This window comes from Candoia aspera, chromosome 2 (genome assembly GCF_035149785.1).
Source record: "Candoia aspera isolate rCanAsp1 chromosome 2, rCanAsp1.hap2, whole genome shotgun sequence".
Taxonomy (NCBI): domain Eukaryota; kingdom Metazoa; phylum Chordata; class Lepidosauria; order Squamata; family Boidae; genus Candoia; species Candoia aspera.
In genome coordinates, this window is record NC_086154.1 from 223,716,267 (window position 1) to 223,742,512 (window position 26,246).

A 26,246-nucleotide genomic window follows, 5' to 3' on the forward strand; every position below is an offset into this window, starting at 1 on the left:
TTGCCAAGAGCCCAGATTGCAATCATGTGGCCATGGGGACACTGCGACAGCCCCAACTTCAAGGACTGGTCCTAAGTCTCCTTTTTCAGTGCCATCAAAACTTCGGACAGTTGCTGAACAAGTGGTTGGTAAGCTAGGACTATCTATATCATGGTACTGGTAGTCCCTGTTTAGCAATTACAATTGGGTCCAGCAACTCGGTTGTTAAACAAAGCGGTCACTAAGTAAAACCGCAACTGTGGTTATGATCTTACATCAGCTTTCCTTTGCTTTACAGACTTGCAAAGGTCATAAATGCAAGGATTGGTCGTAAAGTTACTTTTTTAACACCGTCATAATCGCAAATGGTCGCTAAATGAGGCAGTCGCTAAGCAAGGACTACCTGTATCTGTCTTTTACAGTGGAATATGTGACAGAGTTTCCAACTCACACCACCCCCTGCCCTCTGTATACATTAGCTACTGTATACTGTACAGACAGCAGATATAGTAGTAGAATACAGTATTAGTAGCAAGCAATAGAATGGCAAAACTACATTATGTGGCTCTATTATGTTTTTATACAAAGGTTGTTCATAGAATATGCTGGATATTTTATAGGCTGACCATATAGATAAAACACTTCTTTAAAATTTTGGAAATCAGAATTTAGAAACTGTGATAACAGGTAGTATTAGCACTTGCAATCTGAAATAGTTTTTGCTCTAACTTTTTATCTCTGATAGAATAGAAACAGCTATGGTACAAAAGGAAAAGATTCAATTACATTAAAAGTTCTCACTATTTAACTTATCAGATACTTAACAGAATTCTGCATCAGAGCAAACACTGAAAATAAAATGGTGCAGGTTTTCAGAAGCAAGTTCATAGCAATTTGATTTTCAAGCTTGACAGAATGGACACTTAGGCCCAAATGCACGGTGCCATCTGCCTAGCATCTCTACTGCTATGCTTTACAGCCAATAGTCTTGGAATGCTAGCTGTTTCCTTCAGTCCAACAACGGAAGAGAAGGAAATATGCTGCAAATACATCCTTACAAAAAGCAGGATATAGGGCTACTGTATTGTTTGGTAGAACCAGAACCAGGGATGAGAGTCAACAAAACTGCTTAAATTATTTTCTGTTTGTTCTAAGTTTTCCCAGTGGAAGAGGCAGCATGTTGGCAGCATCTCTAAATGTAGAAATAATATTGTTAGAAGTTTTATGTCCCAAAAGACAATTTGTTGAATTTAAATATTAAACATTTGGATTAAATTCCAGTTCTTTTCTGGGCTCAGTGGATATGCCAATGGCAAATTGAAGTGCCATTTGTTTTATAAAAAATCAGAGTCCAACATTGTAAATTAGTTAGGGTTAGGGTTAGTTTCATAATTATACCATTACAGATAAATATTTATATTTGTTTGTCTTGGTGTTTCAGTTTGTCAAGATTCCCAAAACCGATGTCCCAAATGAAGTCCATGCCTTTGATGTCTATCTGTCAAATGTTGGCAAAGATAATCCTCAGGGAAGCTTTGACTGTGTCCAGCAAACTGTTTCAAGGTAAAGTTTTTACTGATGGGAATAAAACTGAAATTGCTTTTTTTTAATTGCTGGTATCTGCAGCATTGTTGCAATGAACAATTGAAAAAAAATTCAGCTCAGCAAATACCAGCTTTAAACCCTACATCTAAAATTGTCATGGCCTCCTGCAGAATACAGTTAGAGAAATCACCTTGTTTAGATCTCATTATGTTTGTCTGCAGACTTCTGCTCCCCCTTTGTCCTGTACATATGACGAATTATGTTGTCTACTTTATATCATAAAATTCCATTCATTTTGTAACAGTACACACATGGTCGAGAGATACTCCACAAAATTCACAGTGAGAAAGAACTATTTTATTTCCCAGTCCTCTAGAAATGGAGAATGCATCCAGGATACAATAGATCATTCTTTTGTTATATGATTAAACTAATGGAATATGTATGTATATGTTTGTGTATTACGTATATTAAATGTGTATTTCAAAAATGCCTGGAAATTCAGAGAAAATGCTATATTTTGATGGTACCAGACTACTTAATTTGATGCAGGAAGGAAACTGAAATGATAGTTATTACATGCACACTAGGGTACATGATCTAAGGTTCAAAACTCTGAGATTCAATTTGAATGGGAGATTTGAAGGCAACATGATTAAATCTAAACCAGCTTGAAACTAGAATCAGTAAATGATTTGAGCATTGGGGCAGAAATGGGATGAAAATAGGAAATGGTAGATCTGCCAGATCACTTCAAGGATTTCACAGTAATACGTTTTTGGAATATTTCTTCATCTCTTTTAACTCAAATATAGCAGGATGAGGAAAGGACACCCTAATAGCTTCCAAATTGTCCAGTGCAACATAGATAAATGTTGAAACAAATCAAAATGACCTACTCTTTTTTTCCCCCTAATACCGCTTAAAAATAAACTTACTAAAGATTGAAGTACCTGCCACCTTCTGACCACTTACTATTCTAAGTTGGTAGCCTTCTGGCCCTAGCTCTCTGACAGGAATAATACATTATGGGCTAGATGAAATTAAGTCTGAAAAAAATAATGAGAATTGTATGTGTTATCACTATTGTATATATAATTCAATGTGGGTATAAAGAAAGAGTCTAGGAAGGAATGACAGCTGGAAATGAAAGAGCTGAAGAACTACAGAGTGGTCACAGGGCCTAGTGCAGGTCAAATAAATAGATTTGAGAGTTAATGAAGGATAAAGATAAAAGGTATAGATTTAGGGAAGGTAGAGAATCACACAGGAAAGCACAAATCCAATCCAGAAAAGAGCAGAAGAATAAAGATGGGTCATTTTTTTTCCTACCTCTTTCCTCTCTCCCTCATCTGTCCAAATGAATGCCAGCAGAAGGTAAGTCTCTGAATCAAATTCAACTCTTGGTGACCTCATGCACACACCCATGCAGTTTTATTGGCAACAGCATAGAAATGGTTTTCCATTACCAGGGTTTTTTTTTTTTTTCAACTTCTAATCTACCCTGGTATTTCTTAGTGGTCTTGCATCCAAGGACTAAACAAATCTCACCTTCCTTAGTTTTTCATAATCAGCATGTTGCTGCTGTCTTTCTGGCACTCTAGCAGAAATTTGAGACACAAACAGCAGAGCAGCTCTTCTCTAAGCTCATTGATAGGAGGAGTTTTGGAAAAAATATCCGCTGGATAATGGAAAAAGCCAGGGAGTTTCAGAAAAATATCTATTTCTGTTTTATTGACTATTCTAAAGCCTTTGACTGTGTGGACCATAACAAATTGTGGCAAGTTCTTAGCAGTATGGGGATACCAAGTCATCTTGTCTGCCTCCTGAGGAATCTGTATAATGACCAAGTAGCAACAGTAAGAACAGACCACGGACTGGTTTAAGATTGGGAAAAGAGTGCGGCAGGGTTGTATACTCTCACCCTACCTATTCAACTTGTACGCAGAACACATCATGCAACATGCTGGGCTTGAGGAATCCAAGGCTGGAGTTAAAATCGCTGGAAGAAACATTAACAATCTCAGATATGCAGATGATACCACTTTGATGGCTGAAAGCGAAGAGGAACTGAGGAGCCTTATGATGAAGGTGAAAGAAGAAAGTGCAAAAGCTGGCTTGCAGCTAAACCTCAAAAAAACCAAGATTATGGCAACCAGCTTGATTGATAACTGGCAAATAGAGGGAGAAAACGTAGAGGCAGTGAAAGACTTTGTATTTCTAGGTGCGAAGATTACTGCAGATGCTGACTGCAGTCAGGAAATCAGAAGACGTTTAATCCTTGGGAGAAGAGCAATGACAAATCTCGATAAAATAGTTAAGAGCAGAGACATCACACTGACAACAAAGGTCCGCATAGTTAAAGCAATGGTGTTCCCCATAGTAACATATGGCTGCGAGAGCTGGACCATAAGGAAGGCTGAGCGAAGGAAGATCGATGCTTTTGAACTGTGGTGTTGGAGGAAAATTCTGAGAGTGCCTTGGACTGCAAGAAGATCAAACCAGTCCATCCTCCAGGAAATCAAGCCAGACTGCTCACTTGAGGGAATGATATTAAAGGCAAAACTGAAATACTTTGGCCACATAATGAGAACACAGGACACCCTGGAGAAGATGCTGATGCTAGGGAGAGTGAAAGGCAAAAGGAAGAGGGGCCGACCAAGGGCAAGGTGGATGGATGATATTCTAGAGGTAACGGACTTGTCCCTGGGGGAGCTGGGGGTGTTGACGACCGACAGGAAGCTCTGGCGTGGGCTGGTCCATGAAGTCACGAAGAGTCGGAAGTGACTGAATGAATAAACAACAAAAAGCAGCCCAAAAGAGAGCCTCTTGTATCACTGAAGACTCCTCTTCCACATTTGTAAGGAAAGCTACAATAGTGTTTGAGGCTGCAAAGCAGAAAGCACAAGAAAGTCTATCAGATCTCCAAATCACTTTCCAGTCTTTCCAAAGTAATTCTTAGGCTTTTGATTTCATTTAATGCCTCACTATAATTTGAAGATTTTATTATATTCAAAGAGCTAAATGACTTAATCTCCTTTGAACTAAATCACTCTTTCTAAGCTTCACACAGCCCTGTGTATATCTCTTTTAACTGTTATTTTGTACAGTAATTGCTTGACCTTGAAGCAATATAAATGTTACTATTATCTAGTAGGGTATGGAGGATGTAAGTCAGTACTTATAAGCATCCTTTAGGGGAACAAGTATTTCTGAGACTGAAATGTAGAATTAGGTATAAGAATTTAGGAATATGAAATCATACTGTTCTTTAACTCAAAGCCAAAATAATTCTGAAATTTTACCTGAGCTCTTCTCATGGTGGAAAGGTCAGTCAAAATAAATCTGTGAACAGCATATGTGAAAAAGGCTTATTGATATATTTAACCATTCTTATTGTACATCTCCTTTCCAAATGCTTGAAATGAAAATACAGTTGCAAGTAGACTAAGAAGTTAAAAAAAAAAATCCCAGAATGTGACGGTGGGAAGAAAACAGCATAGATATGCCCATGTAATCACCAGTAGTTGAGTTCAATTCAGTCTACTTTATTTTTAAGGACAAACAAAATAAAATACTTTCTGGAGCACAGTCTTGATTTTTTTTATAAGATATTGTAATGATTACTTAGTATTAGATAACTGTATTAAAGAGGATCTGTCATGGCAATTATTCATGATCATTGTATGGTTCCTCCAGATTCAGAAGGGAATACCAGTTGCCTGATGGGCAACAACAGGAACAACTTTTTTTAAAGCCTTATCCAAGTGAAATATGATTGACCACTAATACTGATTTGCTCTAGCAGTTTTATATTGCATTTGATTTAATAGCTAACTACTTTCTAATTACAGCCATATAAACATTTTTAAACATTGCTGAACTTTACAGATTTTCCTGTATTACTGGCAAAAAGCTGAATAGTATCTTACAGTTGATAACTACCATTAAATGTCTAGAAAGACATTATTGGAACAATTCATTTTGTGTATTTCTTCCTTTATTGCTTAGTACTGGATCATCACAGCTCAGTTGCCTGGGATTTATACAGGATAAAATTACTGTATGTGCAACAAATGATTCTTACCAGATGACTAGAGAACGTATGACCCAGGCAGAAGAAGAGTCTCGTAATCGAAGTACAAAAGTCATAAAACCTGGTGGACCATATGTAGGTATGACTATGCTTTTTCCCTTTCTGTAATTGCTTACATTCTAACTATTGCATCATTCAATGCATAAAATATTGCAACTTCTATGAAGTTGGCCTTTTCTCAGAAAATCCAAGCAACTAATAACAACAACAACATTTTCTAACAAAACCTATTCCTAGGGCTGTGCACAGAATTTGTTGTCAAAAGTTTAGTAACATTTTGTGTCTTGGCTGTTCATCACTTGTTCTGAGACTACTTCAAGCACATGATTAGGTATTCACAAATATGTGAACATTATATCTCAGGTGATGAAACTTTCTTTTGAATTCATATAATGTCTTTGATTTTTGAAGTGTGAATGAAATGGGCTCAGATTTTTTCTTTCCCTTTCTGGGAATTTTGTCATTTTTTTGTCTTAACTGTATCACATTATGTAATCCCACCTATTCATCAATCTCTCTACTGGTTTCTGAAGAAGGAAAAAATATCTTTTTTAAGGTTATTTTCATTATTTGCATACTCTGTGAGGATTCAGTACTATATATTTTAATTTGCATTGTAATTATTGTAATCAACAAGATTTACTAGTAAATAAAATCAGATGCATCATGAAGTACATGAAATGGAACTTATGACATCTCCATACAACAGTGTTCATTTGTGTTGCTCAGTTTTATTGTTTACCCTAGTGCTTTCTCATCTCTATCTTTGTCATAATTTCTGATACTACTTTGTACTTGGTACATTGTTTATGTGGACAATTTTAGCTGTCATTAAAATAGGTTATATAGTTGTTGTATCTGCCTTGGGAATTTGACCCTTCCACTATCTTTTTTTACTGTACCATTCTACTGTTTAATCCTAGCTAGAAAAAGAGCAATAATGACTTCAAATTGACTCCAGTTTAACAAAAACAGAGGTTCTGCTGGCATAATATTATAACAGAAGTTGTAACAGAGATTTGAAAAGAATAATGATTTACAGGGGGGAGAGCCTATAGAACAGTATGTATTGTGATTTTTGGAAATGAGACAGTTACTAGAGTCAAAGAAACTTATTTGACTGATCAGTGCCTTCCATTCCTTTCCACAGCAGTGGGCTTTCTAGTATAACTTAATACTAGAAATAATTGCATGGAGCAGAAGTAAACACACCAAAAGTCAAATAAAAATGTGGGAGGTGATTTTTGCCAGTATTTTCCTCCCTCTTAAAAACGTTTAAGTTACTCAAGAGCTGAGTATGTGCTTTTGAGATTTGAGGATCATTTAGAACAGTGCACAAAATGGTGCTGGGAGCAACGAGAGGAGAAAAGCAGCATTTCATTCCATTCTTCCAGTGGGGATCAGCCTTAAGCTGATCATAGTTCCCTCCAGTTGTAGGGGGAAAAATATTTTCCATTTGGGCAGGGAAAGATTCTGAATCCCACTGAGGGCAGTTCCAACAAGGGCTCTTTGCCAATTCAAAACCACCTCCAAATCACTGTTTGAAGACACAGTAATTAATATTTTCTCTGAAAAACTGAGTTTGTGGTGGTTCATCACTTCCATCACATAACTTTGCCTTACTGTTCTTCTGTAATAGGAGAAAGATGGGTTGACAAGTTTTCAGCTCCCATAATAGGAATTACACATGCGCTCTCGCTCTCTGTCTGTCTCTCTCTCTCTTTTGGCATATAAGCAGACAAGTACATCAAATATGAAGTAAGGACATGGATTAGGGAAGGGGACACAGTTCTTTTCTCTCTCCCTCTATTGGGTGGAATGGGAATTAATTTTTTTAAAAGAACTATTATTATTCCAAGACTTGCAGTAACACTGTCAGGCTAGGGAAGTGATTGAATGGCATTCTTTGTTCGGTCTGTCATTGTTTTGAGAATGGTAGAAGACAATTGTGGATTGTCTTAAAGAACTTTTGAGAAATTAGGGAGTAGAAATGATGTCCCATTGTTCTTCAGCTAGCCGTTTTAGCTCGTGCATTGTTAAATTACCATTTTCTGAAGCACTGCTGAACTGTTAGTGGGCTATAGGTTTTGTCCACTAAAAATAGCTTTTGATCATTGCATTCATGTTGCTGTCACTGAAAAATATAGTTTCATAGTTCTGTTTGTTCATTGTTAAGCATTATAGTGTTTGTAATTATCAGAAATGATTATTTGTGTTTAGTCTTGGATAATAAGAGTCATGAAGTGAATTTATGATTATATAAATTAAATATATAAAATTCATAATTGCTAAACATAGTAATAATGCTATATTCCTGATTTAATGTTTTAAATAATTCCTGAGATGACTTGCATTTGAGTTAGATTTTTCAATTTTTGTTCGAAAATAAATTTTGGGTTTGTCAGAGGTGGACAGAAATAAAAATAATTTTGTTTATCGTGCTTGTAGGTAAGAGAGTACAAATTCGAAAAGCACCACAGAGTGTTCCAGATGCAGTTCCTGAAAGGAAAAGGTCCACCCCCATCAACCCTGCAAGTACAATCCGGAAGACCCATACGAACAACAGTATTTCACAGCGGCCTTATAAGGATAGAATAATTCACTTATTGGCACTGAAAACTTACAAGAAACCAGAACTTCTTGCCCGCTTATTAAAAGATGGTGTTAGTCAAAAAGATAGGAATTCCCTTGCTGCTATTCTTCAGCAGGTGAAATTTTATTTACACTACTGCACCCTCTTTTGTTTTGTATCCTATAACAGTTATGGTGGACTGGTTCAGAGAACTATATTTTACTGAGATCAAAATGAACTTGTGGTTACACATGCAGCTTTTTGATTTGGGCATATTGAGATTTATCAATATTAATCCATAGCACTGAATTAAGATCTGACATTCCATGCAAATTATGTCTAAATCTTGAAATATTTTGATGCTAGAAGAAGCATTCATTTTTGCTATTTTGATCAATCCTCAATATATCTTCTATTCTTCCTTTTTTACTCTGCTACTATTTGTACAGACAGAATCAAAGGATAGTGAATGCATTGCATTAAGAGATAAATTGAGTACACAAAATATAAGGTATACTGTTATAACTAAGGCTTTGCTGGAGAAAATGCTATGTAAAGATTTTAAAAATTTAAAAGAACATTTATGATCATTTTTTTGTTCAGTAATCTATTCATCTGGTATGTAACAGATTTACATTAAAAGCTTTTTAAACAAATATTTTTAGTAATAGAATATGAAAAACAAACAAAATAAACAACACAAAATTATAAAGAAAGAAAAGCTAAAAAAGAAATAAAAACACACAGGGAATATATTCATGGAGATACATATATAGATGTAGATAGATATATATGCTCTGTGTGTGTGTGTGTGTAAGCATTTCACTGAATAGCCATTTTCCATTATAATTAGGTCATAAAAATGATCTGATATTTATTTATTGATTGTATATGCCAGCATTCAGTAATATTAGTATAGCATGCACAATAAAAATGATCTGATATTGATTGATTGATTGTATATGCCTGCATTCAGTAATATTAGTATAGCATGGACATTCTTTTATCAGCAGCTCTTGAGATAAATCTATCGTTTTTATGTCACCTACCATTGGCCTTACATAGTCTATAATTCTTCTGAAGTTCTGTGCTTCTATACTTTACGTTACATTTTCAAAACAAGAGTACATATTTGGGCTCACTTAACTCTTAAGGCAATGTTGAGTGTGCCCTCTTGTTTAAAATCTAAGAAGTACCTTACTCACTCAGATCAAAATCCAGCGCTCTTAGGAAAGATTTCACAGGTTAGGTAGTCTTCCAGAAATATGGCATTGATCCTGCAGTAGATCCACAATTAATTGAGTGGCTTATTTCTATTATTAGTATTGGTTTTCTAGCAAAAAGTATATTAAAACTGTGGAGGTGGATTGTATGTTTCTTCTATTTTTGTTTTTTCGGTTAGAAATTATAGCTGTTTCTGATAAATATGGGTAATAATTAACCATAATTAAATATTTATTTATGGACCATAATACCCATAAGAATTAATTAATTAAACATCAAAATACTAAGTGTGATACTTTCAGATACTTCATCTTGCAGTTAATTTTCACTGTTTGCATTTTTTGTCTCTAATCTGTAGGTAGCCAATCTGAATCCAAAGGATAACTCTTATACTTTGAAAGAATATGTTTATAAGGAAGTTCAAAAAGATTGGCCTGGATATAATGAAATAGATAGACAGTCTCTGGAATTAATACTTTCTCGGTAGGTTCAAGCCCTTTCGCACCCTGTGTAGACATCCAGAAAAATAAAATAACTCTACTACCTTGATTTAATTTAGGGCATTTTTAGTTTGATTTTCTTTGTAATACTGAATGTGGATAATCTTTACAGAAAAATACATTCATCTCAGAATGCCACCAGCACCAGTCACTTGGGATCTCCTCTGAGTATTGTCAAAGATGCTGCATCTGCTTCCTCTTCTCAGGTATTTTCCTTCCCACTTTGAATTCTATATCATGTAATAAGATAAAGTGTGACAAAAGTTGAGGTGTGGAGGAAGCATCAACTGGAGAAAATCTATGTGTGAGTGATGGAACACTTGCTCTGAGCCTAAGACCTTTTGTGTGCAGTCCTGTGGCATATACAGGTTGGGTTGAAAGAACTGCTGCTAGCTAATAGAGGCAGTATTGCAGAAGAAGCACAAATAGTTTAACTGCACAGAAGGCTATGTGTTGTCTTTTCAAAGTATTAACATGTTACGGCTATAAATCAGTTTCACAGATAACAATAGCTTTTCTCTTTTTGATATAATGATGAAAATTATTGGTTTTGTAGCAGCATATGAAGAAGGAAATTTATCAAAGCTTATCCAAATCAGTGCAGCAACAATTATACTTAGTTCCTTTCAATGTTATTTTAAAAAGCACAATGGAATTGCCATTGGCTATTTTGTATCTTGGATGAATTGAATAAATTTGCAAGTATATTTCCCCTGCTGAGGATATACCAACATTTCACAGGATTTCATTTGTCAAAATCTTGCAAGATTCAGTAATCCCACAAGAGAACACAATATGGAGAAATGAGCCTACCTAAGAAATATACATTTCAGAAGGATGGAAATTTTATAATTACAGAGTTACAAATGAGATTAATTAACAAAGTCCCCAATTTCTATTACTTTACTTTCCAAACAGATTTTTGTTTGTTTGATTTTTGGAATATTTTATTTGATATGGACTTTATTTTTTTCCCCCCTTCCTAGCGTTTTTCCTGCATAAACAGGGTCCACTTTGTTTTTTGGATCAACCAAATGTCTTTATATATATATTTCACTTTTTTTCTTTAAAACTGAATTATTTAGAGATGCAATCCAATGCTCTTTGCATCCTGTATATGGAGCATCAGGAACCATCCTATCCTCTTCATTGTCAGGAACATGTTTGCAACATAGCTATTGCCACATCAATATTGCATAAAATGATAGTTAGCTCTCACAGCATTCCATTTTTTGTGTCAGCACAAATGCCACAAAATGAAATGTGTATGCATTTCTGCTTCTGACTTGTACACAAATATTCAATTTCTTATTTTCTGCTAATAACTTCCTAAATTTTATTATATTATAATGATCCTTGATATAAAAAAAGGAATTTTAATTTTAAAAGCATAGCATTACCTCTGTTTTTATTTGAAATCTTTCTTACAATGAGCAAGGTATACTCAAAATTTTATAGAAATTTAACACTTTTGCATTCCCACATGAGCTTATGAGAACATTTGGACATACAGTACAGTAGTCCTCAACTTACGATCACAGTAAGGACCAAGAAATTTGTCATTAGGCAGTGTGGTCATTAAGCGAGGCATCACGTGACTGCACCCAATTTTACGACATTTTTTGCAGCAGTCATTAAATGAATCATGTAATTGTTAAGTGAACCACACAGTCATTAAGTGAATCATGCAGTTCCCCATTGATTTTGCTTGTTGGAAGCTGGCTGGGAGAGTTGCAAATGGTGATCAAGTGACCCCGGGACACTGCAACCATCATAAATACATGCAGGTTGCCAAGTGCCTGAATTTTGATCACATGACCGCAGGGACACTGCAACAGCTGTAAGTGCGAGGACCAGTCATAAGTCACTTTCTCCAGCGCCGTCATAACTTCGACTAGTCCCTAAACAGATGGTCGTAAGTCAAGGACTACCTGTATGTAAAATGTATGCTGAAAATTTAAATGTGATTTTCATAAAGCTTCAGGAAGCTTCTATGTCAGCTGTTTCTGAAGGAGCATACTAGTATATATCAGAAACAGTCTTACACTTTGAGAGAATTGTTTTTTGTCTCTTGCATCTGCTGGCTTCAGTACCTTCTGTGCCTCCTTTGTAAAATAGAACTTAAAGCTGGTAGAAGCTTCTGCATTACCTTAAATAATCCCTGTGCTTACTGATATGAGTCAGATCTAAGGCTAACCAGTTTACTTAAGCTGCCATGCACTTGCCATTAGTTTTTCTAGGTTAGCAATCCCACACCAAAGTACCATAAGCTTTGAAGTATCATCAAGGAGCTACTGAATTAATAAATAGCACACAGCCTGAATGTGTATACTTAGCTTCTTGGGCACAGAGTCAATCTTTGTTTTTAAAATGAGATCAGCTCCACAGGTGAGATGACTATGCATGCTGTGACTGAGATTTGGTGCTGTGTATCAAGAAGATGCCTTGGGCCAGCGTTGTTACATGAATATGATAAATTACGGCAAGAACCTGTATTGTAATTCTAAAAGTTTAGCACATTAGCAAAAATAACATTAATTGAAACACTATTTATTAATTACATTACATTAGGTGCCACCAGTGAGTTAAGGGTTTCATGTTTTTTTCCCAGCCTCTGAGGGCCACACTGATGTGTTGACCTAATCAGAGGCTGGAAAATCAGCTGTTTGACTCTAAAAAAACTGTTTTAAGAGTGATGGGATTAAGGAAAAATTAACTGTGCTAAGCTTTGTGGGGCTGAACACATTGGTACTAAAAGTGACAGAAAATTTTACTTACATACATACATATTATATATACCTCAGAAATTTGATAGTAAAACCTGGTACCTAGCCCTGTATTACATGGACTCTTAATTATTCTGGTTTCCTTTAAGAAGAGTTCTTTATCCAGTGGAAATTTCTCATGGCTTTATAAATGTAAAACCTTTCTTTTTTCTTAAGCCTGAAATAATGTACATATTTCAGTGCAGCAAACGTTTATATTACTAATATAGTATATATTGCTGAACTGCCAAGGACTATGTATAATAGTGGAATAACCAGTCTGAGGACTTGTACTTATTAATGACCCTCCCTGTCAATCAGCTATAATCAACTATATCCCTCCATATCAATCAGCTATAAATGTCCACTCTAACTAATATCCTTTCCACTTACACTTACTTTTTGTACTTCTGTCATTCTGTTTATTCATCACCAGGATGAAGCAACACAATAATTGCAGGCTGTACAAATTATGTTGAATTTTTAATAAAGAGAAAACTAACAGTCATACATACCATATTTTATTTCAGAAACGGCTTTTGGATTCTGACTTTATTGATCCGTTAATGAATAAAAAACCAAGGATATCTCATCTTACCAACAGAGTTCAACCAACACTAAGTGGCCATTTGCCTACTTCTGGTGAAAAAAGTACTGAAACTTCTCAACCACCACCACCTCCTGCAGTTGCTGCAGCACCAACAGCTCCACCATTTGTTTCAACTTGTCTCCCTGTTTCAAATCCTCCCCAGACTGTAAATTCTAACTCCAATTCCCCGAGCACTCCCGAAGGTCGGGGTACCCAAAACCTGCCTGTTGACACCTTAAGTCAGAATGGCAATATTTATGAGGACCAGCATCAAAAATACACTTCCAGGACTCCACTGGAAATCCCAGCACCTTCTGAAAATCTGTCAGTGTGCCCAAAGTCTGCAGATGAAAAACATTCATTATTACACAAAAAGTCCAAAAAGAAATCAAAGAAGCATAAGGAGAAGGACCAAATGAAAGATCGTAATACTGGGAATGCAGAGGAGAAAATGAGAGACTGTGAAAGCCAAGAAATTACCAAATTGAAGAACTCCAGTCAGAAAATGAGTGAAGGTATTGTTACTGCATCTCACTTTGAATTGCAAGGGAGCTAGGCCAGATTATTATTTTAGCATTGCTATGTGGGGGCTATTTGCATATATCTGTATTCAGGAAAGGTTAGGAGTAGGTTGTTGATACCTCTAATCCCACTTGTCTCCAGAATGCAACCATTTCTGCTGTCAGTGAGGGGGGTAACAGTACCCATGAAGGTATCTCTCATGCTGCAGTAATGTTACAGGAATCTAATTTGTGTACTTACTGATTCCTGAATTTGAGATGCCATCCAGGACAAATTTCTGTGCAAATCTACATGAATGGAAATGTCGTATTTGAGCAAAAGTTGTCAGCTTAATTATATTTTATAAAATACTGTTTAAAATAATTTTAATCTTAATTATTTTAAGTAGTTGCATTAGATTATTTATGAAGTAACGGCTGCAAATGATAGTCGGAATGATTTACAACCATCTTTTGAATTTAATCCTTCACACCACAAACATAATTCATGTTTGTTTATTTGGTATTTCATGGGAAAAGATAGGAATAATTTTCAAATATAATTTTTATTGAAGAAAGTTTTAACAAGATAAACACAACACAAATATTAGAAAACAAAGAAAATAAGGAAAATAGTGAATAAGTGAGAAATAAAATAGAAACAGAAAAGATTATTAAGAAGCAGCTTCCAATCCTTTTGATAGAGGTTATAAATGCATTTATGTTTTACCCTCCCTCTCCAAGGTTACATCATAATTTCCTTCTTTCCATAAGCTACCCTTTCTAATCTTCAAACCCATAAATCACAAGTTCATTTTTCACTTTTTTCAAAAAAGTTCATGAGTGGTTTCCAGTCATCGATAAATGTAGTTGTAGTTAATTTTGCCATCTCTGCTAGTTCTGTCATCTTCCTCAGCCATTCCTCCATTGTGGGTATTTCAGGATCTTTCCATTTTTTGCTCATATAATAGTCTCACAGCAATAATCATATATAAAAATAATCTTCCATGGCTCTTTTGTAATTGACTGTCCATTAATCCTAGCAAGAAAAATTCTGATTTCAGTTGAATGTTGATCTTTAAAATTCTTTATATCATTATATGTATTTGAACCTAGAAATTTCTGGCTTTTTTACAAGTCCAACAAGCATGATAAAATGACCCTTCATGTTGTCCACATTTTCAACATAAATTTGAAGTACCTTATACATTCTAGACAATTTTTATGGAATATACCAATGGTACATCATCTTACAAAAATTCTAAGTTAATAACATAATGTAAATTGTAGTTTACATTATGTTACTAAATACGTGGTTAAATTTTCCCACTATTCCATCAGTATATTGTGTCCAAAGTTCTTAGCCCATTTTATCATAGTCTTTCACTTGTCCTTCCATTTCAAATTTCAATAAAAGTTTATACATTTTAGCAATTGCATGTTCATTTGTACATAGTTCAGCTTCAAATTCTGTCTTCTGCTGCTTAATTCCCAATGTCCTATTACCTACCTTAAATCTTTCTCTTAACTGTGCATTGAAAACTAAATCCCTCTGTCATGAGTAAGGATGGCGAGCAGGGGGTTCCCATCCAGACTGTTAAGTGCATGCGTAGCACTGAGGAATTGGTCAGCCATTCAAAGAGACACAGATCGGGACCGCCTTAACCTTTGGGGTTTATATATCTGGGTTTTTCCCACGCTTCTTTAGTTTGTTAGGATTCCTGTTATGTACTAGCAATAAAACATTAGAGACCAGTTCCTTGTCTCAGCGTGTTTCCTGGCTGTTAGGACACCCTCTGCAGTCAATTGCTCTCTTGATTTCATCTTATAATCTCCATGTTCCTGTTCTACCAACTCGATAAGTTAACCATTTTTCTTTTATCTACTGTTTCTTTCCTATAAAATGCTTCTTGTGCTGAGATCTATAAAGGCATTTTCAGGCACAGTCAGGGTTTATAGCTATATTCTCAATATAGCACTTCTGTCTGTTTCAGCTCCTAATTAGAGAAGAGGTCTTGGGATGGGCTTGGTTTGTGTTTTTGAGATATTTCTGTGGAGCTCAGCAAAATCCAAATTGGAAACTGATTTATCTAATGCAAACTGGAGACCTGATGCATCTCGAAGGCAAAAGTTTATTCTAACTTGTGTTGCTATGGCACTGCTATGACCACATTTGAAGCATAGTTTAAAGTTGCTTCTAATCATTTCTAATAAGCCTTTGGTCAGATAAATTTGTAGCAATACACATGATAATATGGGTGACTGTGTTTGGGTCACACTCTAGAAATGCACATGCATGCAGTTATATTCATTGTGGAAAGCCACTCACAGTGGTAGAGTAGTTAAGGCGCAGGACTAGGTCTGGAGAGACCTAAGTTTAAGATTCAGCCATGAGACGTCATGGGGTGACTTTGGGATACAGCATTCTTCTATTGATAGTTGTAACACGAGCTTTTTGGTCGTATTACAGGTAGTCCTCGCTTAACGATCAGTTGCTTACCAACCATTTGAAGTTACCATGGCCTCGGAAAGGGTGCTTTATGCCCTATAAAGCACATATGACCATTGCAAAATGTCGCGTGCACACACGTCCTGCAGTCACATGATTGCAATCTGGCTGCTTGGAAACCTGCTCGCAATTACAACCGGTTGCCAAGCGCCCTGCGATCATGTGATCGCCATTTGCAATCTTCTCTGCTGGCTTCCCCAGCAAGTCAATGGGGAAGCTGGCAAGGAAGGTTGCAAGCTACTGCTGCCCGCCGAGAGGACTCCCCCTTGTCTCTGGGGGCTGTTTCAGGAGCTCCCTGCCGAAGGATTCCTGTGAAGGATTTAGCTAAATCCTTCGTGCCTACTTGCATGGAGCAGGAATCAAAAAGGGTTTCACCCATCTCCAACCCGAACTCCTTACCTTACTGCGCTGCCTCTCTGCTCAGGGGCCGAGAATCCTGCTCAGAATCTTGTCTCAACCCCTGAGCGGAAAGGCAGCATGGTAAGGTAAGGAATGTGGGGTGCCTGGGGGGTGGGTGAAATCCTTGGAGATTCCTGCTTCATACAAGTTTTAGCTAAATCCTTTGTGCCTGTTCGCATGGAGCAGGAATCTCAAAGAATTTCACCCACCCCCCTGAAGCACCCCACGCTGCTTACCTTACGCATTTTTGAATAGCTGGGCAGATGCTGCAACTTATGAGAGGCTTGTCTAGTAGACTAGGATACTTGTATTCTATGCAGGCTGAAATTGTTTCCGCATTTTGTATTCCTGCCCTTGGCTATTTAAAATTTTGCCATACAACTTGTGGTAGAAATAGTTTAGTAGGCAGAGCTACTCTTAATTCTTGCTTAAATCTAATCCATAGAAAGGAGTAGCTTAGTAAGCACTTCAAAGACAAATCAAGTTTGACTTGGAACATTATCAAAGTGTAAAACTTCTATTTTTATAGGTGTTAAAGAGACATGCACTGCCACTACAGATCCTTTGTCAACAAGTGAACTACCGGACTACTTTGTGTAAGTGAATAATATTGGAGAAAGGGGTGGGGCAGCAAAAAACATTTTTATGCAGTATTGCCTAGGGTGATGGAGCATTTGAAATGTAAAAGGTACCGGTGTTTTTTTAGAGCCACATAAAAATGTTGTACAATTGTGTGATTCATGTTACATAGAAAAGCTTCTTAGTATATATGCCACCTAGCTTAAATACTACTCCAGATTGAAGTGCATGCTTGTGTTACCACTGTCCTTTTCAAAATAAGTATTCACTAAGGCCTTTGGATGGCTTGCCTAGCAAAAAAAGTTGGCTTCTGATGCTACCACCTTGATTGGTTGTACAGAGATTCTGTCATTTTTCCTTCCAATTTGTGTCCAGATATTTGCAGTAAATTGCTTTTTCTTGCATAGGGATAATTAATGACAATAATAACGCTTGAGCTCCTAGGTTATAGTTGATTTGCAGTCTCTAATTTTTTATGTCAAAACAGCTTAAAACGGTTTCCAGCCATCTTTTGTTCAATCATTCCCTTTCTTATACCTCCATTATGGTTTCTATACCTGCTGAGAAAATGACTAGCAGCAAAAGTTCTGTGTAATTTATTTATGTTATTTGACTGTTGCTTTTTCTACACTCTGAGGAGTTACAAGACTACTACAAAACTTTTTAAAGTTTGCATCTTGAATTTTAGGCTGAAAAATGCCTTATCTCTTCTTGTTGTCGTTGCTTTAATAATTTCCAAAATTCAGTTATTCCCACAGCAAAGTGTACTTTTTTTTTTCCTGCTTTACTCTGGTTTCCAGAAATATAGTCTGTAACTTCAAAAGCATTGACATTTTGCTAATAGGTATTAAGTTCCTTAGATGAGATAAGATTTTAAAAAGAAACTTTCGCTAGTAACATTCCCAGTTTGATCTCTTAGTGTAAAATACCTAGTCTGATGCAGCTACAGATCTAACTAAGTGAAGGAATTTTTAATCTAATAATTTAATATTTTTTTCAGTATTATTGCAGATCAGTAACTACTTTAAAAGTTCTGACTACAGATGTTTTATATGGAATGAGCTTTCAAAAGGGAAAACCAAAGAAAATTTTTGCAACACACTTGGAATGTCATTTTCTGCTTTTTCCCCCCCAGTGAGTTGTGTTTTTAAATAGCTTGAGTTGGCAGGCTGGCATAACCTTACAATAGTTTTAATGTGGTCTTGTCCAGCACTGCAATGGTAATGCTACTTGAGCCATTTCTACAGGACCTTATCCCTAGAATGACACTGCTTGTACGTGTCTAGCATATCAGCTGCATCTGGCACTGGGCCAGTTTCCCCCCCCCCCCCCCCCCCTTCTACTTGGCCTCTGCATATTCTTTTTTTTTTTAATCAGAAAAAAAATCTTGCATTTATATAACATTTTTTAAAGCTTGGATAATTCTAATAAAGGTAACAATAGCAGCAACAGAAGAGGTAGATAAAAGAGATCAAAGTCAATGGAAGTATCCTTTTATCCAATACTGACAGACAGTTACAAGTTGCTTTTTTATCTCGTAGCATCTCAAAAAGCTTTTAATCCTTGTAACATTATGCAGGGGAAGTATATTTCTGAAAATAGACCTGGAACAATTTTTTGTTTGTTGGCTTTGCTACATTGGTTGTACTAATTCTGTGTGGCTCTTCATGAAGATTGAAGGTCCTTATATCAGCAGGTTTACAACAAGAAAAAACAATAGTTGAAATGGACAGAAGCAAAGGAACGTTATTTGTTAAGACTTCACACATACTTGGGTTTAGACTTCGACTTAAGTCATTGGCACCAGAAGATCGTTTGTTACTTGGAAAAAGTCACATCTTTATAGTGTTACATTTGTCAGTTTGAAATACAAAAAGCAAACGAAACAGAAAAAGGTTGAGCTATTTCAGGAAGAAACATTCTCATAGTTGAGGGTGATTACGCAGAGGTGTAACATCAAGTCATAATACCAAATCAGAGACATGTAGGGTGCAAAAGCAAGGAGATGATAAGCATGATGGTGATTAGATTTATATCCTACCTTTGTTTTTGTACAACTCAAAGCAGCACACAAAATGCTCCTGCCTCCTATTTTCCCCACAGCAACAATCCTGTGAGGTGAGGTGGATTGGGCTGAGAGAGAGTGACTGGCTCTCTCAAAAAACTCTACAAGCATTTAAGGACAGTAGAGCAGCAAGGACTGAAAAGTATTGGCAGCAGAGTGCCAGTTATAATTTAGGCTTCCAGATAAAGGAAGACTGGAGTGTTCTGATACAGCTGGATAATTATTTCCTTTGCTTTAAATGAGTTGGGCTTTTTATTAACTTCGTTGACCTAGTGTATTCATGAGAACTGTTTTTCAGAACTTAAAGTGATTTAGTTATATTAATTCTAGGAAATATAAAATTTGATCATATATTCACAGAGGGATTAAACAATTAATTCTCTTGGGTTAATGTTCTTGGGACTTATTTGAATCATCTTAACTAGTAGTTTTATTGGGTGGCATTTTATGAAGCCTGGGACAGAACGAGAGATAACTGAAGTGCAGAAATGAAAATTTACGCTAGTTAATAATGTAATGAGTGGCAGGAATTAAGGAATATAGATATATTGGTTAAGGTTTTGAAGAATTAATGCAATGCTTAGGACATGGCAATACTACAACAACATTCTGCTTTTATTAACAACAGCAAATACATAGCAATTGTCTCATATGAGCAACGTCAGAGTTACAAGGATGACTTCAATGCAGAATACGATGAGTACCGAAACTTGCATGCAAGGATGGAGAGTGTAACTAGGAGATTTATGAAATTAGATGCCCAGCGTAAACTGCTTTCTCCAGGAACTAAGGAATATCAGGTAAAGCTTGCTTTTTCAACTGTTAAAACTCTTTTCATTGGAAGTCTGCCTTGTGGTTAAGGTAGTAATATTGGATTGTACAAATGTCCAATAGTCTAATCATTTTTGCTCCTTTCAAAAGAATCCAGGGAATGAATGAATGAATGATTCCTACAATGAAATCTTTATAGAAAATAATTATTGGAGAATGTTCCATTATTAGTTATTCCTGCTGTGTAGATTTGATTTATCTATTGTGATGTTGTAATCTTGCAAGTTTTTTTTTCTTTAAGACTATTGCATAGGTGAGCTAATTAGATTGGATTGCTTATTTATTATTTTTCTGACAATATTCTTGGTAGTCAAAAAATTGCAATGCTGAGTATTGATGTAGAAACAGAGAACAGAATAATTTAGTGCTTACAAATAGGTGCAAATCAGTTTTTTACTTCCATTTTCTTTAAACTGGAGAGTTATTATTATGGCTTAATTTAATTATTTATTAACAGCACAGAACTGGGTAGCAGAAAAGGTTTGTGGTGAGATACAATTAAGAGGAAACTACTCTATGTAGTTCTGTTTGGCATGAGTGTCAGAGAAAGATACTTGTTCTATCAAAGTTTCTGGTTAAAAAAAGCTCTTTGTTACAGAAAGGCAGTATTTTTTATCAGTAACTCCTCTCTCTCTGCTAGTAAGATTTTTCCCTGCTGTTACATCATGACAGAAAAAGGAAGATATGAGAGGTCTCTCATTTGGACTTTCAGACTCTAAGTGTAAAACACTCTAACTTTGGGGAGAGAAGTGACAATGTTTGGTAGAAAGAAGGGACATGTATGTTTAGCATACATAGTTTTGGGTCTTCTCACTGCACATGTTTTGTGCAGTGTCTGTTTAATTAGTTCAGAAAAGCTGTTAATAATTAAAAGTTGTGTGACAATATTGATTCGATTCCAAAAAAATGCTTTGGTGGACACACAGGTGTGAATATAGCATCTACCCTAACTCTTTAAGCAACTGCATCTTTCCCCAGAATCATGTGAAATCCCAGGAAAAGACTCAGAGTTTTTGCCCCCATGCACATCACAGTACCTACGTGGAATCAAATTCAAAGTGCTGCACGTTTCGTTGATCTTAGTTGCCATTGAATTATTCTTGTTTTAAACTTCTAGATCCTTCACGAGGAAGTCTTACAGGAATATCGGAAGATTAAACAGGTTTGTATAATTACTATTAAAAATGATATACCATATGGACTTTCAAGAACTTAGCAACAATATAGTCTAATTTGTATACCTTTGTTTCATTTTTGTTTGATCTGTTTTTAAATCTACTTTGAAAAATATAAAAGAGCACTGGGAAAGGTTTAACTAGTAATATATTAAAAATAGGCAGCTAGGAAAGTTTATCCAGACTGAGAAGCAAGCTCAGTGTAACTTGAGGCCATTTTACCCTTTCAGTAGAGGTGGTAGCTTCATATTATATTGTTTCTTAATCTGTGTAAACTTTTTTTGTTGCCTACATTTGTAGGAAATATGAAGACCCACAGATACAAGCATACAGCAGCTTCTGGGTATTTCATTGCAGTGCTGTTTCTGTGAATTGTTGCTGAGCTTCAGTAGAGCTTATTTGGATGGAAGGTGTAAAAAGCATAGAGAAGGTTGAGCTAACATTCTCATTGCTAGTATAGGTTTTGTATATTCTCTGGAAAAAGTGTTGTAGAACCTGAAGCACACTGAATGAATGAATTTTTAATTCTCTTTCTTGCACCAGTGTTTGGGGCCATCACCTTCTGTCACATACATATACACATATACATTTCCATCTTATAATAGAGTTCTGTGCTCACTGCAAACTATTCTTGGCTAGTTCCTCTGTTTACTTCATTATATGCATGTTTATTTTCAGAATGTTTTCTCCAAGCTGAATACTTTTCAGAAGTTAGCTAGCCGACTGTATTTTCAATTATATAGTATTAGATTTGTGTCAATCTGAAATTAATAATAAAGAGCTTGAAATTAAGCATTTTAGAAATGAGGTTTGAGTAATATGTCTGACCATATAGCCATGTGTCCCATCTCTGATAAACTATTTAAAATTAAAGGAACAGTATTTTACTTAGCATTGGTACTCTTGATATTGCCATCATTTTCTTAGTCCTGGGCATAGTATTGGGGAGGACCAGAGAAGGATATGGTTGTGATAGAAATTTGGAAAGAACAAATAGAGTGAAGCTAACTAAAGTATATGTTAATGTTGGAAGGGAATCAAATCAAAGCATTTGGAGGAAATGTGGGCTGAGAATGAGGCCAATGAAGTTGTATACCCAGTTGTCCTAAGTATCAGAAGTTTCAGTTAGGGCATGAGCAAAATAGAAAGCCTCCCCACTTTTGTGCAATTGGCCGCAAGCAGATCTTTGACACAAGGAATATAAATCTAAACAAAGTAACTCCTCCTAAGATATATTATCAAATAAAATGCTGCTTCCCATGGGAAGATTCCATAAATAGCCACATCTAAATCACATGTGAAGTTAAATTATTTAATTTAAGCATTTAATTTTGTTAAACACTTTTTTTACTCCAATGGTATTTGGAAGTACTTAACATTCTTGTATCATGGTTCATGTTTTTGGAATTTTACATAATATATTGTATTTCTGAAACAATTCATATTTATTGAACCTCCCCATGAATGTACATAGCAATGTGGAAGTAGGAATGCATGACCTTCTTCACCCATAGATTTAGCCATTATTTCTGTACCAGTCAGCATAAGCACAGTGAATCATTTTTTTCAGAAATCCGAGTCAAAAATATTTCTGGAAAGGTGCAACTTCATCTGTAGATACATTAGATCATACAAATCATGGATATGAAGCCATTAAAGCTTTCCTGGATGAAACTTGATTATGTAATCTTCTCCCATTTGCTTTCTGGCTCTGCTTTGTAACTTAAGATTGCTTGGTTGCCCTCATACAGCCTTCCTCAGTGCCAGCTCTCCAGATTGATGGGTGGCACCTTTGCTTTTAGCCATGCTGACTAGGGAAATTGGGAATTGAAATCCTAAAACACCTGGAGGGAAGGCTTCCCTAATGGATAATCTATAAACTGAGCTAGACACAAGGAAGTGTCCTGTTGTTTCTGATGACCTTCATACAATTCAGCACAAAGGTGTTTTGGATATACTGATCATCCCTTTTTGGAAAGTAAATTTCAGGAAAAGGTGGTGCTGAAGGACTTCTGCCATTTTGAAATTAATGTATCCTATTTCTGTATGTCTTTTTTGATGTGTGAAATATAATAATGATATTTTAGCTGCCTTGGGAGTGTTTATTAAAAATGAAGTTTTATGGATTTGCTAAAAAGAATGATGTTTTGTCAAAAACTTACTTCATGTTTATTTGCTGTTACAGTCTAGTCCCAACTATCATGAAGAAAAGTACAGATGCGAATATCTTCACAAGAAGTTGGCTCATATCAAAAGACTTATAGGTGAATTTGACCAACGGCAAGCAGGGTCATGGCACTAGGGCTCTGGACCATAAGATGTGAATAAACTAAAGATTATTTATTTAAAATTCCATACAGCTTATTCTAAGACTTAAAAATAAGTGAAAGTTCTCTAGGGCAGGAGTTTTAGCGTTAACAGTCTGAATTGCTGTTTTGTTGATGGTGAGAATGTTGCTTCTCTGCATAGTTGAAGCTGCTTTTTTCTGGTCCCATTTTCCTTAATTCTTACTTGTTTATCCATGGAAATCATTTTACCGTTGGTATTGGGGATCCAGACTCTCTAGTTCTGAAGTTGTGCACATTTTTCAAATGAAAAATTATAGTTAAAAAAAAGTTTTTCAATGACTACAAGCCTATTTTCTGAATTTTTTTCTTCTGAATGCAAAACTATTTGCCTTAAGTGGTACAGAGTTTTAAAATTTGCACAAAATTTAAAAAAATGAAACGCTGGGAATTAAAAGGTGGTATATAACTTTTTATATATGTGTGTGTATATATATATACACCTACCTATCAACAAGAAACACTTATTCCTGTGATTTCAACCCCCACTACAGTGGTTGCCTTATGGTGTTTTCTTATGTACCTAAAATGTGCTTAATCCATTTTTCCATAAATACACTGCTTCCTGCTGTGTAAAAATGGGAAGCATTCTGTGGCCTACTATGGCTGAAATAGGTGTGTGTGTGTGTGAGAGAGAGAGAGAGAGAGAGAGAGAGAGAGAGTTGAATGCATACACAATATGGGGTGAGGAATGGTACATAGGCCAAATGTTCAGGTTGATATAACTGACAAGTGTTAGTGCAGGACAAATTTGTCAGCTTTCTTACCAGAGATAAATTGATACTTTAAAAATAATTCTATAGTTTGGGGCAAAATTATAAAATTAAACATGTAGGTGACCTATTTATATACTGCTATAAAAGTATTTTTTGAAGAGAAATATGCAATGAAGCTATTGCCTACATGAAATGTATATTTAAAGATTTTTTTCCTGAGGGTCAGGAATATAACAAAGATGTGTTTAACTATAAAATACTGTGATCATCAAACAGCACAAACTTTCATTTTATGATGTTAATTGGTTTAATTTAATTAAACCATCACTTTATCATGTGGGAACATAAGTTATTTGGTCAAAACACAGACTTATATTTGTCTTTTCTTTTTGTCTTAATATATTTCTTTCAAAGTGCTGCCAATTGAAAAGGGAAGCATTATGTTTACAAATCTAATTTTTTTTAATGTTTGCCAAAATTTTGGTAGTATCTTTAATAAACTTGTCTTCAGCATCAACTCTGTTGTCATGTATTGCTTAGTAGAATATAACTTCTGATAGTATTTAGTACTGTATAGTATTCCTAAACAACTTGGAGAAAGGTTCAGTTTATATGAGAAGCAGCACAGTTCTAGCCATAATAGTGGCTCAGGTTTGAAAGGCAGGTAGCAGACTTTTTGTACTGTGCCGGCTCAGGGTTTGTGCCAATTTTTTTAAATATTTATTTATTTATTTCCTATCCTGCCTTTATTATTTTTATAAATAACTCAAGGTGGCGAACATACCAGATACTCCTTCCTCCTCCTCTTTTCCCCACAAGAACAACCCTGTGAAGTGAGTTGGGCTGAGAGAGAGCGACTGGCCCAAGGTCACCCAGCCGGCTTTCATGCCTAAGGCGGGACTAGAACTCTCGGTCTCCTGGTTTCTAGCCCAGTGCCTTAACCACTAGACCAAACGGCTCCAAATGCTGAGGTGTGTTGGATAAGCAGAGGAGCTCAAGAAGTGGCACACCCACACAGCCATCCAAGCACCTAGCTCTGCCCAGAGAACACTAGTGCCAGTGGAGGTTTAGATAGGTATGTCAGGAGATTTTCAGTGGAGTATTGTTCTGCTGGCATCTCTCCACTTGTGTCATTTCCTGAGGCCTCTCTTCTGGGTAAGATGAGGATTGAAGGCTAAATCTCTGATACATTTCACTGGCAAGAAAATAACGTGAGGAGAAACTTGTAGCCCATTATTGCAAGCAAGAATTGCATTTCTCCCTAGTAAACACCTTGTTAAGATACTGCAATTTTCACATCACTTATTTACAGTAGAGAAAAATGTTACCTACCCTTGTTCTACCCGTACCAGTGCCCTGACAATGGTTGATTTTGGGGAATATGTTTGTTAGGTATCCTTCCCTGGTGCATGGTATGCTGGTTTGGTTTGGTTTGGTTTGGTTTGGTTTGGTTTGGTTTGGTTTGGTTTGGTTTGGTTTGGTTTGGTTTGGTTAAGAACCTTGATATGTAAGCTGCGTAGAATTACCTGGGTGATTGAAGTGACATAAAAATTGATACAATTGATAAATACATATGTCTGTAGAATTATGACTGGTATAGGTTACCCAAAGCCTCATGTGGAGCAGAGTGGTAGGTTGCAATATTGCAACCAAAACTCTCCCCACGACCCGAGTTCGATCCTAGCAGAAGCTGGATTCTCAGGTAGCCGGCTCAGGTCGACTCAGCCTTCCATCCTTCCAAGGCCGGTAAAATGACTACCTGGCTTGCTGGGGAAGGTGACAGCTGGGAAAGGCAATAGCAAACCACCCCAATAAAGTCTGCCAAAAAAACATCGCGAAAATGGCGTCTCCCCAAAG

At 36.1% G+C, this 26,246-nt stretch overlaps 1 protein-coding gene across 2 annotated transcripts in view; it reads left to right on the forward strand.

Moving 5' to 3' along the window:
- Positions 1–24,906, forward strand: part of ELL2 (elongation factor for RNA polymerase II 2) — a 41,978-nt gene extending 17,072 nt beyond the window's left edge. For both annotated transcript variants that reach the window (XM_063295402.1, XM_063295403.1), the window contains 10 exons: positions 1,421–1,542; positions 5,536–5,699; positions 8,069–8,328; positions 9,775–9,899; positions 10,029–10,122; positions 13,212–13,785; positions 17,208–17,274; positions 19,951–20,122; positions 21,271–21,315; positions 23,514–24,906. In XM_063295402.1, the coding sequence (XP_063151472.1) occupies positions 1,421–1,542; positions 5,536–5,699; positions 8,069–8,328; positions 9,775–9,899; positions 10,029–10,122; positions 13,212–13,785; positions 17,208–17,274; positions 19,951–20,122; positions 21,271–21,315; positions 23,514–23,630 (1,740 nt within the window). In that variant the 3' untranslated portion in view covers positions 23,631–24,906. The remainder of the gene's footprint in view (positions 1–1,420; positions 1,543–5,535; positions 5,700–8,068; positions 8,329–9,774; positions 9,900–10,028; positions 10,123–13,211; positions 13,786–17,207; positions 17,275–19,950; positions 20,123–21,270; positions 21,316–23,513) is intronic.
- The last annotated feature ends 1,340 nt before the right edge of the window (positions 24,907–26,246 follow it).